Here is a 16,112-nt window from a genome sequence, read left to right as displayed (position 1 = left end):
TCAGTGGTAAGGTGTAAAACTTTTCTTCTATTGCTGACTATGGGGAATGGTGGTGCAAGTGTGCTTACTGTCAGTCAACCTGAACTAATGTAGATAGGGCTTGTATCATTTTGCTAGTTCTAATGTTATTGTAATACTTGTGGTTTACTACAGCATGTGGTCTATGGGAGTTCTTCTGTATTCCTTTATCAGTGCTTCACTCCCACAAAAGAAAGTATTACTAGAATGAATAGTCCAAGAACCACATCTTTATACAATTACAGAGAAAACTGATAAAGCATGAAAACGTCTTAATCTGATATCTGAGTTAAATTATTTCTTTTCATGTGGATTCTATGAAGAAACTAAGTGGATTTCAAGAATAAACTGAAACGATAACTAGTTTTCATGCTAAAATTCAGTGTTTTTGCCCTTCAAAGATGGAAAACTCCTAATCTAATGTCACCGACTTCCCAGCCTGTCCAAGCATGCAAAAATTTGCACGCTGCTAACTTCTATTAAAAAAAAAAAAAAAAGGGGGTTGGGTTGTATGGATAAATTTCTCTATCTCTGTATATGTAATTCTACACTGCAAAATCTAAATATATTGTGATATATTAAATTTAATGGAAAATTAATTGAGAAACTGTTTACGGATAGTTTTTATCCAGTTCAGTTAGTCAATTTAACTGTAAAGGAAAATAACTGACAGTAGACACGTTTATATTTTCATTATTGTCTCATGGTAGTATATTGTCTCATATACACAGTATATATCGTCATATAACCCTTCATATGTTGCTGTGTGCTGGACACCAGGACAGGGTGAATCTGGAAGCTGACGTCTGTAAGTGTTTCGTTCACTGATCTCTGATGAGCAACTTATTAAGTGGTTCGACCACATGGGAATGAAGTGCTGGAGAGACAACAGTCTGTTATAGAACCACTGACTCTCGTAACATTAAGTGACTCCAGCTTTCTATAGTCTGACAGTTTTATGGCTGCATTGTACAGCCCACCATTCATACACATGAGACTGCTCTCAACACATGCCAAAACCCACGTCACCCCCCCCTCGTTCCTCCAGTATGGCAGACAGGGGTCACCTTAGATTGAAGATGAAATTAAACTAGTGAATACTTACACTTAGCTCAGTTAAGCATACCTTGACTTTTCAATAATCCTTGTTCTTCTCCATCAGCAGAAAAATAAATGTACTTTAAGTGTTACCTTTGTACTATAATGTTCATAGTTTCTGAGTGGACTTCCCAAGGATGACCGATGTCCTTGCATTTAATACGGCTGATTACACTTAAATCTTAAAGATCGTGCACAGACTATATAATTAGGATTTTGTGCTGTTTTCATTGGGCAGTATCAATATAAACCTTAATTGTTCAGCCCTGTGAAGGCAAGCAGTAAATACAAACACAGAAGAAAACAGTTTATTTTAGAACTACTTGAATGAAAAAATAAAATAAAACACACCACTGCGTGTCTATCATACTACTGTAGTACTTCTTCCGGTCCCTGCAGAATAATATCTGAACTGTACACAGTTTACTTACACTGTGTTCCTCTGGTGAAGGCCAAGAACAGTAGTATCTCAGAAATCCCTTTAGACAGATAAGGCTTCTTGAATTAATTGGGATTAGTAGTCAATGACAGAAGCAGGTAATCCCCCCCCAAAAAAGAGATGATGGTGAAGAGGATCCATTTCACTGATAAGACTAGTCATCGGAGAGAAGAAGAAGAAACTACGCCTTTAGCATTTTGTGTAATCCTGTCTCTTTCGCAAAATTTGGGGTTCAAATTCAGTGTCAGTAAAGTGATACCCTCTAAAACTGTTGCGTGCTTAAATGATCGGTTGATTAAGATGAGCCGATGGACAGAAAATGGATTGACAATATATATATTTTGATATCATTTAGTTGTTTATTAAGCAAAACTACCAAGAATTCGCCATTTCCAGCCTCTGAAATGTGAGGATTTTCTGTTTTTCTCGATTTTATGAGACAGTAAATTGAACTATCTTTGGGTTTGAGGACAGTTGGTCTAACAAAGCAAGTAATCTGAAAAGGTTACTTTGGGTATTTTACATTAATTTCTAACTATTTGTAGACTGAATGATAATCAACAAATCGAAAAATTGATCATGAAAATCATTAGTTTGCAGCCCTACTTTCTAATCCTACACACCAAGACAAATCTGTATTTAGCATTAAATACAGATAATACTAATAATAATACTATTCTGGCAGTAGATGGGGGTCCTCATGTCCCTGAAAAACTGAACCTCAAGTAAAACTGTTTGTTATGAACCTGGGAATAAGTGCCGTGCATTGCTGTAGTAAATGTAAACCACTTAAAGTCAGTGTGCAAACATTTTCATGCGCAGAATAGACGTTTCTCCTCATGTTGGGCTGAAAATGTGTCTCAAAAACACCACGGATTCAGAACAAAACTCAGTTAAAAACAAACGTGTCCTTTCCCCGAAATCCAAATGTTTTGCTCATAACGGTGGCGGTATCCTGGAGGATTTGCAAGCATTTAAATTTACAACCACATCATTGGTTTAATATGTAGTTATATCCATCAGAGTGTGGCATGCACTGGCAGTGCACTGCATTCCGGAGATAGCAAGCAACGCCAAAACAGCCAGGGTTGGACAAAAATGGTCACACTCAAACAAGCTTAAGACACCATTTTGAAAATCCACCGTTTTCTAGATAACAACTCCGAGATGCCATCTTGCCAATTATCGTCAGATTAGCCACCGTTAGCATGGCTATATTCTCCCAGTCCGAAGCACCCCGTGCAGGAATCTGTGCGGGTCACGTAATACTAACGTTAGCTTAGCTCGCCTGCTAGCCTGAAAAAGACAACCGCTAACCCGCCTGTAGCATCCCCTGCATCCCCTCGGCACACGCTGCTTAAAAGTGCTAATTAGCGAGCTAGCTGGGGCAAGATTAGCAAATGACTGTGGAAAAACACTCGCCGTGGGTCAAGTCAGACTATAAACCAGGACAACAAGGGCTATTTTTTTTTTTACAGCCACTAACGTTAGAAAGCCACACCGATACGACAACTAACTAGTATCAGATTCCGCTATTTTAAGCTAGCTCGTTTAGCTTTAGCCGCTAGTTCCCCCAACAGTAGCCACCGCGGAGGTAAATTGAAGGGATACGGAGGAAAAAGAAAGACAGAAAAGAACAACTAGCAAGTCTACACATGGACATTCTTGCCCCTCTTAATAATAAACAGCAGACGAGACTTACCAGTGCCACTCGGTCGAACAACAAAAGGTTTCCTCCCGTGTCTCTCTCTCTCTCTGTGTGTGTGTGTGGATGTGTGTATGTGTGTGTGTGTGTGTGTGTGTGTGTGTATATATATGGATGTGTGTACGTGCTCTGGTCGGTTGTCCCGTGTGTCGATGCGGACTGGCTCTGCTACAACAACGTTTTGTCGGGCCAGTGGCGCTGGGAAGACAGCTTTCACCCAGAGAGACGGCCACCGTGTGGGGGATGGGGATGCACTGCCGGGAGGGAGAGAGAGGGAGGGATGCAGGGATGCAAGGAGAGAGGAGGGGGGGCAGGGGGGGCAGTGTGTGTGTGTGTGTGTGTGTGTGGGGAGGGGGGGGGGGGCATGACCCACCGACAACAAACAGTGGAGAATCTTTAATATAAAAGCTTAAACATAATAACTTGCTTTACATATAACAACCTTATATACATATAAACCAGTTTATGAGCGGGATTACACTCATTCCTGGTGTTTGCATACTCTCATTCAGTCAATAATGGAGCATTTGATTTTTAAAGGTCAGTGCTAATCGACTATTAGGTTATTCTACTGATGGAAATGCTGTACATGAAGAAAGATTTGATATGCTGTTGTATAATAACACTGTTGGTTCTTTGTTCTTTTTTTGGTGTGTGCGCTTTATCCATGATTGACTCCAGGGTTTTTGTGCTGATGACAAAATGACCTGTATCGATCAGTATGGCGTAACACATTACTATCGGTATTAAAAAGAAGTCACACACACATACACGTACAGTGTAGTAGTAGTACTGTAATAGTGTGTCTACAAGCCTGTAGTTATATATCTTTGTAATCAACATTTCCAGACAGGAAAGTGTGTTATTTGGTCAGCAGCACTGTGGTGGTTAAACAGTACTGCAGCATGGCTGTAAGTTCACTAATTCAGATTCAGTGCCTTTTGCCTCATGCATAACCACAACCACAAATTTAGCTTTACAGCAAGACAGCGCCACCCATTGGTGAAGAATTGCATTGCGTCCAATAGGCAGCCTTATGTACATACGTATATACAGTATATACTAAGTTTAAGTTTATTTGTTTATTATAGCACATTTCATACAGTAGTTGTAACGCAAGGTGCTGTACACATAATTAAAACATTAAAAATGAGAAAACATTAAAGGACATTAAACATACTTAAAACACAAAATACATTAAAAAATGTGACACTAAAGTGCACAAAGTTTAGCAAGGAACATACACGGGTAGATGTTGGGGAAGAAGTTAATTGGAGACCAGTCTGTATAGGTAAGAATTGTACAATTATTTGTACATGTACATGTACATGTATATACTGAATATCGTTTTTGCTTGAATGCAATTTATTCAATTACTTATTTAATTTTATTTAGATATATTTAGATTTTTTTTCCCTTCTTAGTCTCAGTCTTTTGTGCTATAACGTGAATTTCACCTTAGCATTAATGATAAAACGTTATATAATATTTTGTTTAAATATTAAAATAATGTGAGAAATATGAACAAATATGACTCATTATATTTGTTAATTTAATATCAAATCCATGTAGCATGATTGCTGAATTTAGTTCAGTTGCACTATTATTAATTGCACACTGCATATACTGTTTACACTATATGTACATTTGCACATTCCTGGTCAATATTTTATACATTTCATTTCATTCTCTTCAATTTAAAATTTAAGCCTGTAGCAGCTCTTCTCACTTAGAATACTTTTAAATATTTTTATTGTAAATTCTTTCTTTCTCATTTTACATTATTTGGGATTATTTAATTTTGCATATATTTTTGACTGTTATGCACCACAACAACACCAAGACAAATTCCTTGTATGTGCAAACCTACTTGGCAATAAACCTGTTTCTGATTCTGATTCGGTTCTAGTATTTCAGGTAAAATTGGAAGTACTATTGGTTAAAAATTTAAAAAAAAAAAGAAAAAAGAAAAGTAAACGAAGCTATCTGCAGAGCACATAAACAGTCCCAGCCAGCAAACCCAGAGACAAAGGGTTTACTAGTAGCTTCTAGTATTTGTGAACTGATAACGATTAATCCTATAACCACACATGACTTTAAACATGAACTGAGCTCCCTGTCACCGAGTTTTAGCCAAGACTTGATGCCTGTAAGCCAACCAATTAGATAGAACTACAGTTCCCAGCAGTCATTGCGCCCCACTGACCGCAAACAAAGAGCCGCATACACGCACCCACATCTCGAGGGTTTTAAACAAGATCAAAATCGCATTATTATTTAAAAAAAAAAAAAAAAAAAAAAAAAAAAAGATTAACAGCGTGCTTTCACCAAAGACGAAGTTAGTAACAAGTGTGACCGCAAAAAAACAAAAGTCTGTCCGAGACCTCGCGTGATTTCACGCGTCCGGAAGTTAGGATGGCATGAGACAGAGAGCTGTCCAGGGTGCTGACACTGTAAGTAGAGCTTCTCCTGCTTCACACTAGCTACTGGTGTATTTCACTTGTGTTCTTGTTACTTATAGCCTATATGTTTGACTTTTGACAGTGAGACACTATCTAAGGTATAGTATGTTTTCATTTGGAATATTTGTATGCTAACATGTGCTAGACACAAACTAAGCTGTGTCCATAAACCTTTCTCAGTAGCAGTCTATGGATATTTCACACATTTAAATGTCACTATATGTTAAAGTTTTTATCCATGTATTTCATTTTGTTATCTCTACTCAACTTGATATTTGTCTCCTTAAACTTGAAGACAGGCTCAGACATACAATGTTCTTTAAAAATGCATTTTAACCTTTGCTTTTTTCTAATATTGTCAGAATTTGGCAAGATGGATGAACTTCAAGAGCCATCCTCCTGTATCACCAACACCCATAGCCTCTGCAGCAGCCCTCCCAGCAGTAAAACTGGCAGTAGTCCAGAATGCAACGGGGTCCCAGAAAACCGTACCCAATTGCGGGTGTCTGAGTCACACGGACTTCAGCTGCTGGGCGTGCTCAGATCGTTCAGGGAGCACGGCTTGCTGTTTGACTTTACCATAAAAGTCCAGGAACACAGCTTTCCCTGCCACCGCTGTGTCCTTGCAGCATGCAGTGATTTCTTCAGGTATCGATTTATCTGTCTCTCCCTTAGAATGATCTCTCTCTATGTAATTAACATTAAATAACACTGCTGTGTAACTGCTCTACGTTTAGGGCCATGTTTCAGGTGGATATGCGAGAGCGTGATGAATGTTCGGTAACACTGGGTAACCAGAGTCCAGCGGCGGTGAGTTCCTTCCTGGACTTTGCCTACTCTGGTGAGATTCTCATCACGGATGGAAATGTGGACATGCTGTTTCAGCTTGCCTCCTTTTTACAGGTAGAAATACGACCATTAGCACCCACAGAATATCTCATTCTTTCTTCCTCTTAAGCATGCATTAGTTTTAAATAGTGAAGACAAAATGGACGATATCACCTCCTCTGGGAGAAAATGATGTCCTTGAACTGGTTACACCCTCATAAAACATGAGACAGCAGTTGCAGAGAGACTGCTTTAAAGAAAAAAAAACCTTAAATAAGAGGACAAAACACATAAAGCAGCATATTCTGCTCTGAAAATGTATTCTGATGTTTCATGATGTCATCCTTGACAAAGGATTTTCTTGGTTATTGTTGGTCAAAACATCTGAATAAATTCTTGGACCAGACTGTGCCGTTATATCGTGTGCGTGATTGTGTTTTCTTCCTCTTGTTCCAGCTTGTATCATAACTTGTATCTCTTTACCTGGTGTTAGTTTAAAGTGGTTCCAGACCTCTGAATTGCTGCCCACATCTCTGATTAAAATTGTGATATAAAGTAAAAATAAACAACAATTTGTGAGTTTGAGTTTACTATACAGAAGCTTTACTTACATAAAATTCGGCCTAGTTTGTGATAAAGCTGTAAGTGCATCAAATATAAAGGATTTTAAGGGCATTAATACAATATTTGTGTTTCTATGTGTTAAAAGTTTTTGATATTTAATGTGCAGAATTAAATTATCTGTAAATTGCAAAGTTTTATACAGTATATGTACTCTGTTTTTGACGTGGGTTATTTCACTCTGTTTTCCTTGTTGCTGTGGTTACCTCAGGTGTCGGTCCTGTCCAGAGCATGTAGTGACTTCCTGATAGGAACAATGGATCTCTGCAACTGCCTGTCCCTCCTGTCCGTCGCTGAGGCCTACGGATCCACCTCACTCCTCCAAAATGCCAATACGTTTGTGGTTGAGAACTTCAATGACCTTTCCGAAACCCAGGACTTCCTGGAAATGCAGGTGATAGTTGAGGCCACACAGGATTGTTTGTATGAACAAAAAATTGAGGAGATTGATCTACTAAACAGTCTCCATTAGTCCTTTAATTAATTTCTACCCTGACTATACAGTATACTATGTTTGTGGAGAATGCATTCTATCTATCAGCTATCAGTTACACCTGTTTTTGCTTAATTTCACTGATTCACATGGCAATTCCAAAATCAAGTTTCAAAGCTGCTAAATAGTAACTTAAGATTCATCTCCGTTTGATTTGATTTGTAGCATGTAATGTTCTAGAGCAGACAAAAGCTGCCCTCTGCATTACTTCCGAACACACAGTACATAATAATACATCTCATTAATTATTGTGATGTAGTTAAATGCATATTTGCATTCATAAAAATGTTTTGAATTAATTATTCCAGCAAATTTGTGGATAGAAAACAAACTTCTTTTATGACAAATAAGCTTATCATCACCCCACTTACATCAAAAAGCCTGAATGAACGGCTAAAAGTACCTGCTCAGTGTTCATCATTTCAATTGCTCCTTATAGATGAACGTGTTGGAGGCATGCCTAAGGTCAGACTCCCTAAACGTGCCCAGGGAGGAGGCCGTGGTGATGTCACTTCTGAAATGGATACGCCATGATCTTCCTGGAAGACAGAAGTTGCTACCACAACTGTTATCTCTAACCAGACTCCACCATCTACCTGTGCCCACACTAAAAGTATGCACACATTGAATGTACTATATACACACAGGTACACAAAGACACATACACTTTCATACTGCTGCACTTGTCTTATCCTCCATCCCCAACTTTCTCTTTCAGACTCTGCGTGACTCAGACTCTCTGCTCTGCAACGATGAGTCCTGTCTCGCCCTGCTGTCTGAGGCTCAGAGCACACAGAGTCAGTACAGTGGCCTGCTAACTGACGCCAGGCCCGCCACCACACAGAGCTACATTTATATCCACAAGACGGAGGAGAACGGAGAGATCTGCCACACCTTCTGCTACTGTCTAGAAACAGACAAGTGGAAAGAGCTAGGGATGGGGAATGGAGAGGGGACAGCCACGATGCCAGACCCGCCAGGCTCCTACCTGACTGGCTATGCTGAGAAGGTACGTTTTGGGATAGAGATCCTGGAATCAGAGCTCATATAAATATGTATGTTTTCATCATGCTCTTGCTTTCAGTTTGAAACATTTCATCATCTTCTCTACTGTCCAAGATGTTTGTCACAGGTGGTTGCCGGGGAAACTGTTGCCGGGCAATACGTCTACATGTTGCCGAGCCGTTCCACGATGCTACAGATGAGGTTTGGTGCTTCTGTCCTGTGACTCTAACCTGCACACCTGCACCACCAATGCTGAAACCCCGAACCATGCACACTGCTGTGACCTGCCTGGACCGAGTTTATGTCATTGGGGGACGGACCAAAGGATCCAGAGGCGGTGCTCCCACTCTGCTAGAGGTACAAACAAACAAACAGCGTATGTTGGTGTAAATTTTTCCATGTGCAGGACAAACTCTGCTCTTCTCTATCTTATGTTTAGGTGGAGTATTATAACCCTCTGTCCCAGAGCTGGTGCTCAGTCAGCCCGCTGCCCAATGCCATCTTCTACCCTGAGGCCAGTGCTTGTGGCAGCATTATCTATACGCTGGGATCAGAGGTGGAGATCACAGACTCTTTCAACCCCTCACTGGACTGCTTCTATAGCTATGATGCCCAGCAGGACCAGTGGAGCCGCCTTGTGGCAGAGTTCGGCCAGTTCTTCCATGCTACACTGGTCAAAGCGGTGTCAATTCATAATACACTGCACCTCTGCGACTTGTCCACTTATAAGGTGAGCCATCAGATGAGCACTAATGACTTAATTCATTAATCAATGAGTGAGTAAATTATGTAATGTATGGATAGGATACTGAGTAGGATGTATCAGTTTATCATCTGCAACTATAAGGTGTGTCATCTCGTTCTCTGGCCTTTGTTTTCCATACAGGTCTACAGTTTTTGTCCAGAAACCTGTGTGTGGAAGGGTGAGGGGTCGTTTGAGTGTGCAGGGTTCAATGCTGGAGCACTGGGTATGAGAGACAGAATCTACATCCTAGGTGGAGACTATTCCCCCGACGAGATCACCGATGAAGTTCAGGTAAAAGAGAAAACTTTATCCATTGAAACGAACTTATTAACTAATTTATTAACTTTCAAGAGGCCTGGTTGAATCGATCAGTTGACCAAGGAAATACTGGCCACATTTTACAGTGGATTCAAAATTATTCAGTTGCAAACAAAATATGCAATGCAAAATGGTCCAAACTACAGTTATAAAATGACAAATTATTCCTTCAATTGTGTCCATGCCACCATGGAGACCCCCAAATGAAAAGTGTTTTTTGATTAAGAACATTTTAGAATATCTGTGTGCACTGTATATCTTATATATTGTATACAAATATTTCATATATCATCTTTACAATAAAGAATTTAATGGGGTCTGGAGGGCCTGCACATTACAGCTCAATGTGTCAAGCTATTAATTACAACCCACTATCTGTGTTTTCTTGTTACTTGTGCAGGTGTACCACAGTGGCAGGAGTCAATGGGAGGAAGTGGCGCCCATGCCCAGAGCGCTCACTGAGTTCCACTGCCAGCTCATCAGCTTCAACAAACACAGAGACCCGTGGGGTGACACAGCATGATACACAGCAGACAGACATCAACGTGAACACATGTGAGTGGATGAACATGTGTGCTTCCTGCATCACGGATGTAAGCATGCACCTATGAGCCTCCCTTGGCTTTCAAACCCCCGTGCATGACGGACAGCTGCGCTGAACACCTCCAGAGAAAATGTAATCCAAGTTTGTCTTGAACTAACACCACATCTCCCCTCACAGATCACCATTACATGAGACCACCTGAGCCAAATGATTTATTTTTTTATTTAAAGATCTGATCTTTAAATTTGTATTTGTGAAGCACCTGCTGTCATAAGATCTTTGTGTCATCATGTGTCAATCGAAATTTGGTCCCTCCCATGGAGGAACCCTGTTGAGCAGAAGACTATTTTAGAAATCCTATTTTAGTACCTGAATATTTTTTGTCTGATACATATGTTTAAAATAGAGAATCCACTCAAAAGAACAATTCACCATATCTTTAAATGTATCAGCTCTTTTACAGCAAAAATATAGACAAGAAGAATTTGCTTTTGAGGCTCCCTTTACGCAGCTTTCAGAAAGAATTCAGCCTTAAATCTTCTCAGATTTTCTCATCTTAAGTTCTTTTTTAGCTGAAGGAGAGCTGCTCATATACACTATGTAAAACTGGATTAAACTAAAAGAATTTCATGGCAATACTGTGTGAATTATCTGGGTGGATTCTCACTTTAAGCTACTTGCCTTTATTCTGTTTCAGACTGTCATGTATCCATGCATGCCCTGTTTTTCCTCTCATGATACACACAACAACCCTGTATGTGACCAGAAGATGGATCTCTTTCTGTAGCATATTCAGTTCTGTTGAAAAGTGGAAATGTGCAACTTTATCTTGTCTTGTACTTGCATCACAGAGAAACACACGCTGTAGCTTCAGTCTATTAACAAGTAAAATAACGCAGAAACCATGAGGATGGATGTCATGGTGTAAATCATGAATGCAGAATATATTTGTGCTGTGAAACAGAAAAAAGAATCAGACAAATGAAAGTCTGTATTATGGCAAGAAATGAACATAAACATAATGCTTTGTCATTTGTGTTGAAGTCCTGTTCTATCAGTAAATTTGTGACATTTTGACACTTTAGAAAAATACAGAACAATATACCTTAGAGACTGAGAAACAACAGTATGGACAGTGGTTCAGTGTATCAGATGTTACATGATTGACACAGAAAAATGGGCTATATACTTCTAATATAAGTGACATTACAGCGTTCTCTAGCAGTCACTTCAAGAGTTTGCATAATGAAAGCCTAAAACTTGAATCCCTTACTCATTTTCCATATTTTTATTCACCCTTTTATCTCTTCTGTGATTTCCCCTTTGGCTCTTGCCAGAAAGTCAAGGCCACATTTAAAAATATCTCAGAAGACAAATACGAATCCAAGACTAGTTTGTCATGGTTTAAATATTATACTATTACTGCAACTCTGGACCGGAGTGGTAACCATAAACTAAAAGAATGAAGGTGAGGTGTAAACACAAAAATCAGAATTAGTCCTACAGTAACCAAACTGGCTCCCCTCCACACATTTCCCTCCATCTCCTCCGCCTCTCTAGAGCCACGAGACGAGAGGGCTGCTTTTGCCCCATGGTTCAGTCCTGATAACTTTTCACCAGCAGCCACATCAGCAGCACGGTGATTAAGACGATCATGAAGTTGAGGAACAGCTCCTGCGCCGAGCGGTCCATGGCTGAATCCCAGACGGAGAGGACTGGAGAGACTAGGCGAGCGAGGAGCAGAGGGAGCTGCTGCCAGGGAAGAAGGTTGCTGATGTGTCGGCTGTTTGTAGAGAAGTGTGGCCCCTCGGTCCAAGACCTAAAAGTGAGCAGGAGTGGAGAGAGGAAAGGAATACTACAATATAGTATGCATGTGTGTATGTGTCAGTGGCCTATGTGCTGTGTTTGTATGTGCATGTATGTTGCCTCTATTATCATAGATTAGAGGGATCAGTCACTTCTCAGTCGGGTCGCTATATCTGTTCACAGTTACTGTGACTCAACAGGGAGCTGGGGCCACAATATTTCCTCACATATACACATGGGACATGACACGTACACATGCACAAACACACTTTTTCAGGATACAAAGTACTCTAGGGCAAAGTTGTTTTTGCACTTTAGTTACATTGAGCAAATTCATTTAAATCCACTAAAATTCACTTCAGTTCTTAGCTGTCAATTACAAAAATTTTAGTTTTGATCAGTTGGTAGCATTAGTATATTATTCTCCCCAACAATAACAACATTTCTCAGGATGTTCACTAAATCAAGATGAAGTAAGTTGACTGTGAACTCACTATAAACAGGAGAAAGCAGATGTTCTCATGTGCTCCAGCAGTACAGCCTCTTGTAGTTTTGACCTCTGATGCAGCAGCTTGTCTTCAGTCTGAAAACGTCTGTGTTGTGGCAGTTCCTCACTTCCTCTCTGCAGAATCTACAGTATCAGCAGCTGACCTTTCTGCCGTTGTCCAGCTTTCTGCGGTCGTCAGGGGCAGGGCCTGCTCCTAAAGTAGGCAACCTCAGCGGACCGCCCATGGTTCACATTTACACAGACTGATGTCACACACCAACTAAATGGCCAATAGAGTGTGTTATTTTCCACAATCAGGTCCACTGGAGTGTTTCCCATCCATAACCAAACAGAGTCTCTGTCTCTGTCTCTCTCTCTCTCTCTCGGGGTTATTTATAAAACATTATTGCAGATACTAGGTGGATTACAGTTGTTCCAAACTCAATACTTGCCTCATTTGATTAATATAGGAAACTGAAACAGTATCACTAAGTATCTGGGGAGAAATATGCACTCGAGCAATGAAGTATAACAGAACAACCTCTCCAAAATGCAACATATGACGCAAATGGAGATAATGCCACAATTCATCAAGCTGTCTGAACCTTAAAGCCCCCCATCCACTCCACAATGTGTTTTGCTTATTGTTACGTCACTACGTGGATGTTTGAGGTTCACTGTGCAGAATGATGTATGTGACACTAGAAGGCTGTTTTCACATTCATCAGCTGGAAGTGGAAAGTTTCTCTGAGCTCAGTGAAAATCTGATTTTAAGGGGTGGGGCTAAGAGCATGATTTATGACATCACAACTAGTTTTTAACCGATCGTGGTCCAATAGGCAACGTACAGAGGTGTGATGAGGAAACTTGAAGCCTCGAGCACACATACACTTACAATGGACTTTTCAGTGAAGCGTGCTTGTGTCTAGTACTTAAACTTTTGAAGAAAGTTTTTTTCAATAAGGGAGATGATGCTGATGTAATTTTCGGAATTTTGTTTGACGTTTTCTGAAATAACAATGTCAGAACAGTATCATGATATAAAATGCTGTCTGCCACTGCACTTCCATTACTTTCACTACTCTTCCTGGCTGCTGGACGACAACTGCCAATCATGGGTGACAACAAGAGGATGTATAGGTTACAGAGGAGCTGCCCACCCGACTGACACAGATTCAAATGGATTAACAGATGCAGACAAGGGGGCAGAATCAAGATTCTGTTCCCCTCTGTGGAGTGCAGGCAAGGAGGTACTGTATAATAATATACAGCACTTGCTTTTTCTTGCTCTTAAGTATGAGAAAAGCCACAGTTGGTCAACGTTGCCCATATGAATTACTTGTATACAGAATGTTGCAGTCTCTGCCAAACATCATTTTGTGTAGTTTGTGGTGCTGTTGAGTTGCATTGTTATACTGAGAGGTGTATTATCAGAGACACCTCTGAGATGGCATTAGTTTAGCGAGGTGTACCTAATAACTTGGCAACTAAGTGTAAATTAAAAGGTGTTTCGTGTGCACCTGTTTTTCTTTTTTTACATTATGTTATACTGATTCTAAGAAACTGATTCTGACACTTCACCACAGTGAACCTCTCAGCTCATCTCACACTTGACAGCTGCGTAGAACAGTGTTATCTCTGAACTGGTGCTAAACCCCCTCTTCACACACACTTTCCCCCATGCACACAGAGGGGTCACAGCAGGACAAATTGTGTACGAGCACGGCTCTCTTGAACTTTTCCATTACAGGATTCCAAGGTCATTCCAAGAAGACTTAACAGATCAAAACGGCTCCCACTTCATCACCCTGCTCCTCTGCCAGCCTCAGACAGATATCTATTTGACCCAGGGATTCCCATTGTCATGGAGCTCCAGTGCTGGGGTGATTGAATAAAGCAGGGTGAGGTGTGCAGGCATCTTTGTGCGAGGTGGACCACGTCCCACTCTGACAGCTGTGTGTGTGTGTGTGTGTGTGTGTGTGTGTGTGTGTGTGTGTGTGTGTGTGTGTGTGTGTGTGGTGTATGTGTGTGTTTAAGTGCTGCCCTCTAAATCAGTGGAGAGACAGAGGGGTGTCAACAAGGCCTTAGAGACACCATACCACACATTCTGGGACGCTGTGCGTGTGAGTGTGTGTGCGTGTGAGTGTGTGTGTGTGTGTGTGTGTGTGTGTGTGTGTGTGAGGGGGGGGAATAACACTACTGTTTCTTATCAAATAAAAGCTAGTTGGATTGCAGTTTCATGCTTGCTAGTTGTGAGTTTCATGGCAAAAGTAAAATAAAGAATGACAGTGAAAAATCAAATCAAGTTATTTACAGCCTGAAGAAAAATGTTACATCCTAAACTCAAATACATATGTAGGGAGTCATTAACGGGTCAGTAAGTCCTATTTTAATGGCAATGATTTAACACTATCATATACCCTAAAAGTTAGGCTAGAGCCGGGACACATATAGCTTAGCTTAGCATAAACACTGGAAAGCACAACCTCGGAAAATGAGTACGTTTCTGTGAAAGCACAGAAGTTATTCATTACGACATATTTTAAAGCTAAAACATTGAATTCAGCCCAGCCGTGCCTGCAATCCAAAAGTGATCATTTACATATACAGATACAACTAACTACTACTATTGCAGTGATAGAAACAGCATAGGTAAAACACCTGATTTGATGCAGAAATGTGCTGTGCTGAACGTGTTCTCTTTATTCAATAAACACCAGTTGTCCTGCGGTTTACCCTGCATATTAGTCTGCAAATAGCTGGCACTGAAAAATTATTTAGCCCACAGCTTTGGTGTCTAAATCTTTTTCCACTACAGCAACAGTGATTGGAAGAGAGACAGGAATTCACCTCAGCTGACTCTCATCCTGACAGAGATGATACACACATTCCAGATGGATCTCTAAACACAGCTCTCAGCCCTGTTGATATTTTGGCCAGTTGATATATTTTGTTTGAACATAGATCTGTTGCCAGAAACTTCCACCATTGTCTCTGCTGCCCTGTCTTTGAATAAGATATGTCCTCTGTTGTTACTATCTGTGGGAAGCAAATTGTTGACTACATACAAGCTTTACACCATGAAAGGTTCAAGGTGAACTTTATTTCCTATTTGAATTAAATCATCTAAAGTAGCACAAATATTCATGATGTTTCATCCCCTGAAAAGATGTCAGAAGAGTAAACTAGTATACTGAGATTTGTTGAACACATGATTGTTTGTAGGTAAACATCTGTCAAACAACAAACAGATTGCAGAAATATATTAGTTTCTTACTCTCCTACCCACATCTATACAGCATCTTTAGTCCCTTTAGTTTTAACCGATACAATACCTAATGCTGTTTGCTGTATCTCATCAACTTTGTCTAATCATCCACTGTGTTATGTTCTGTCTTTTCCAATTATGATACATCAAGTTATATATGACATTTCATCTTCCTCTTGCTATGGAAAAACAGTTGTTGCAATTTTGGCTTACACATTTCTGCACTTTTACCTGCTTGTTTCATCACCTCATTTTTAAATGACTCATCTTTCTCC

The 16,112-nt window shown here is 40.2% G+C and overlaps 3 protein-coding genes across 8 annotated transcripts in view; 1 reads left to right on the top strand and 2 right to left on the bottom strand.

Annotated features, from left to right (window-relative positions):
* Nucleotides 1-3,514, bottom strand: part of fam168a (family with sequence similarity 168 member A) — a 32,464-nt gene extending 28,950 nt beyond the window's left edge. For all 4 annotated transcript variants that reach the window (XM_042414806.1, XM_042414807.1, XM_042414808.1 and 1 more), the window contains exon 1: nucleotides 3,258-3,514. The gene's annotated coding sequence lies outside the window, so the exon portion shown is untranslated. The remainder of the gene's footprint in view (nucleotides 1-3,257) is intronic.
* A 139-nt stretch (nucleotides 3,515-3,653) lies between these two features.
* Nucleotides 3,654-11,184, top strand: kbtbd3 (kelch repeat and BTB (POZ) domain containing 3). 3 transcript variants are annotated; one of them, XM_042413240.1, is made up of 10 exons: nucleotides 3,654-3,800; nucleotides 6,085-6,370; nucleotides 6,460-6,625; nucleotides 7,383-7,565; nucleotides 8,104-8,277; nucleotides 8,383-8,673; nucleotides 8,784-9,026; nucleotides 9,109-9,399; nucleotides 9,556-9,705; nucleotides 10,133-11,184. In XM_042413240.1, the coding sequence occupies exons 1-10, from the start codon at nucleotides 3,779-3,781 to the stop codon at nucleotides 10,253-10,255; spliced, it is 1,929 nt and encodes a 642-aa protein (XP_042269174.1). In that variant the 5' UTR covers nucleotides 3,654-3,778; the 3' UTR covers nucleotides 10,256-11,184. The 3 variants fall into 3 exon arrangements, with proteins under 3 accessions (XP_042269174.1, XP_042269175.1, XP_042269176.1); XM_042413241.1 differs by lacking the exon at nucleotides 3,654-3,800 and adding an exon at nucleotides 5,588-5,713; XM_042413242.1 differs by lacking the exon at nucleotides 3,654-3,800 and adding an exon at nucleotides 5,768-5,820.
* Nucleotides 11,185-11,413: 229 nt separating this feature from the next.
* LOC121898267 (sarcolipin) lies at nucleotides 11,414-13,251 on the bottom strand. The gene is made up of 2 exons (XM_042413243.1): nucleotides 12,577-13,251; nucleotides 11,414-12,095 (listed from the first exon to the last, which is right to left on the bottom strand). The coding sequence occupies exon 2, from the start codon at nucleotides 11,966-11,968 to the stop codon at nucleotides 11,873-11,875; it is 96 nt and encodes a 31-aa protein (XP_042269177.1). The 5' UTR covers nucleotides 11,969-12,095; nucleotides 12,577-13,251; the 3' UTR covers nucleotides 11,414-11,872.
* Between the last annotated feature and the right edge of the window lie 2,861 nt (nucleotides 13,252-16,112).

This window comes from Thunnus maccoyii, chromosome 6 (genome assembly GCF_910596095.1).
Source record: "Thunnus maccoyii chromosome 6, fThuMac1.1, whole genome shotgun sequence".
NCBI classification, from domain to species: domain Eukaryota; kingdom Metazoa; phylum Chordata; class Actinopteri; order Scombriformes; family Scombridae; genus Thunnus; species Thunnus maccoyii.
Note: the sequence above shows the minus strand (reverse complement) of the source record. Positions and strands in the feature narration are given on the sequence as shown.

Excerpts from the sequence above, each read along its gene's own strand:
- kbtbd3 (XM_042413240.1), top strand. The coding sequence starts at position 3,779 with ATGGAGCATTTGATTTTTAAAG. Across the intron at positions 7,566-8,103 it reads AGGACTTCCTGGAAATGCAG|ATGAACGTGTTGGAGGCATG; the intron begins GTGATAGTTGAG and ends TGCTCCTTATAG. Across the intron at positions 8,674-8,783 it reads TGACTGGCTATGCTGAGAAG|ATGTTTGTCACAGGTGGTTG; the intron begins GTACGTTTTGGG and ends CTACTGTCCAAG.
- LOC121898267 (XM_042413243.1), bottom strand. The coding sequence starts at position 11,968 with ATGGACCGCTCGGCGCAGGAGCTGTTCCTCAACTTCATGATCGTCTTA.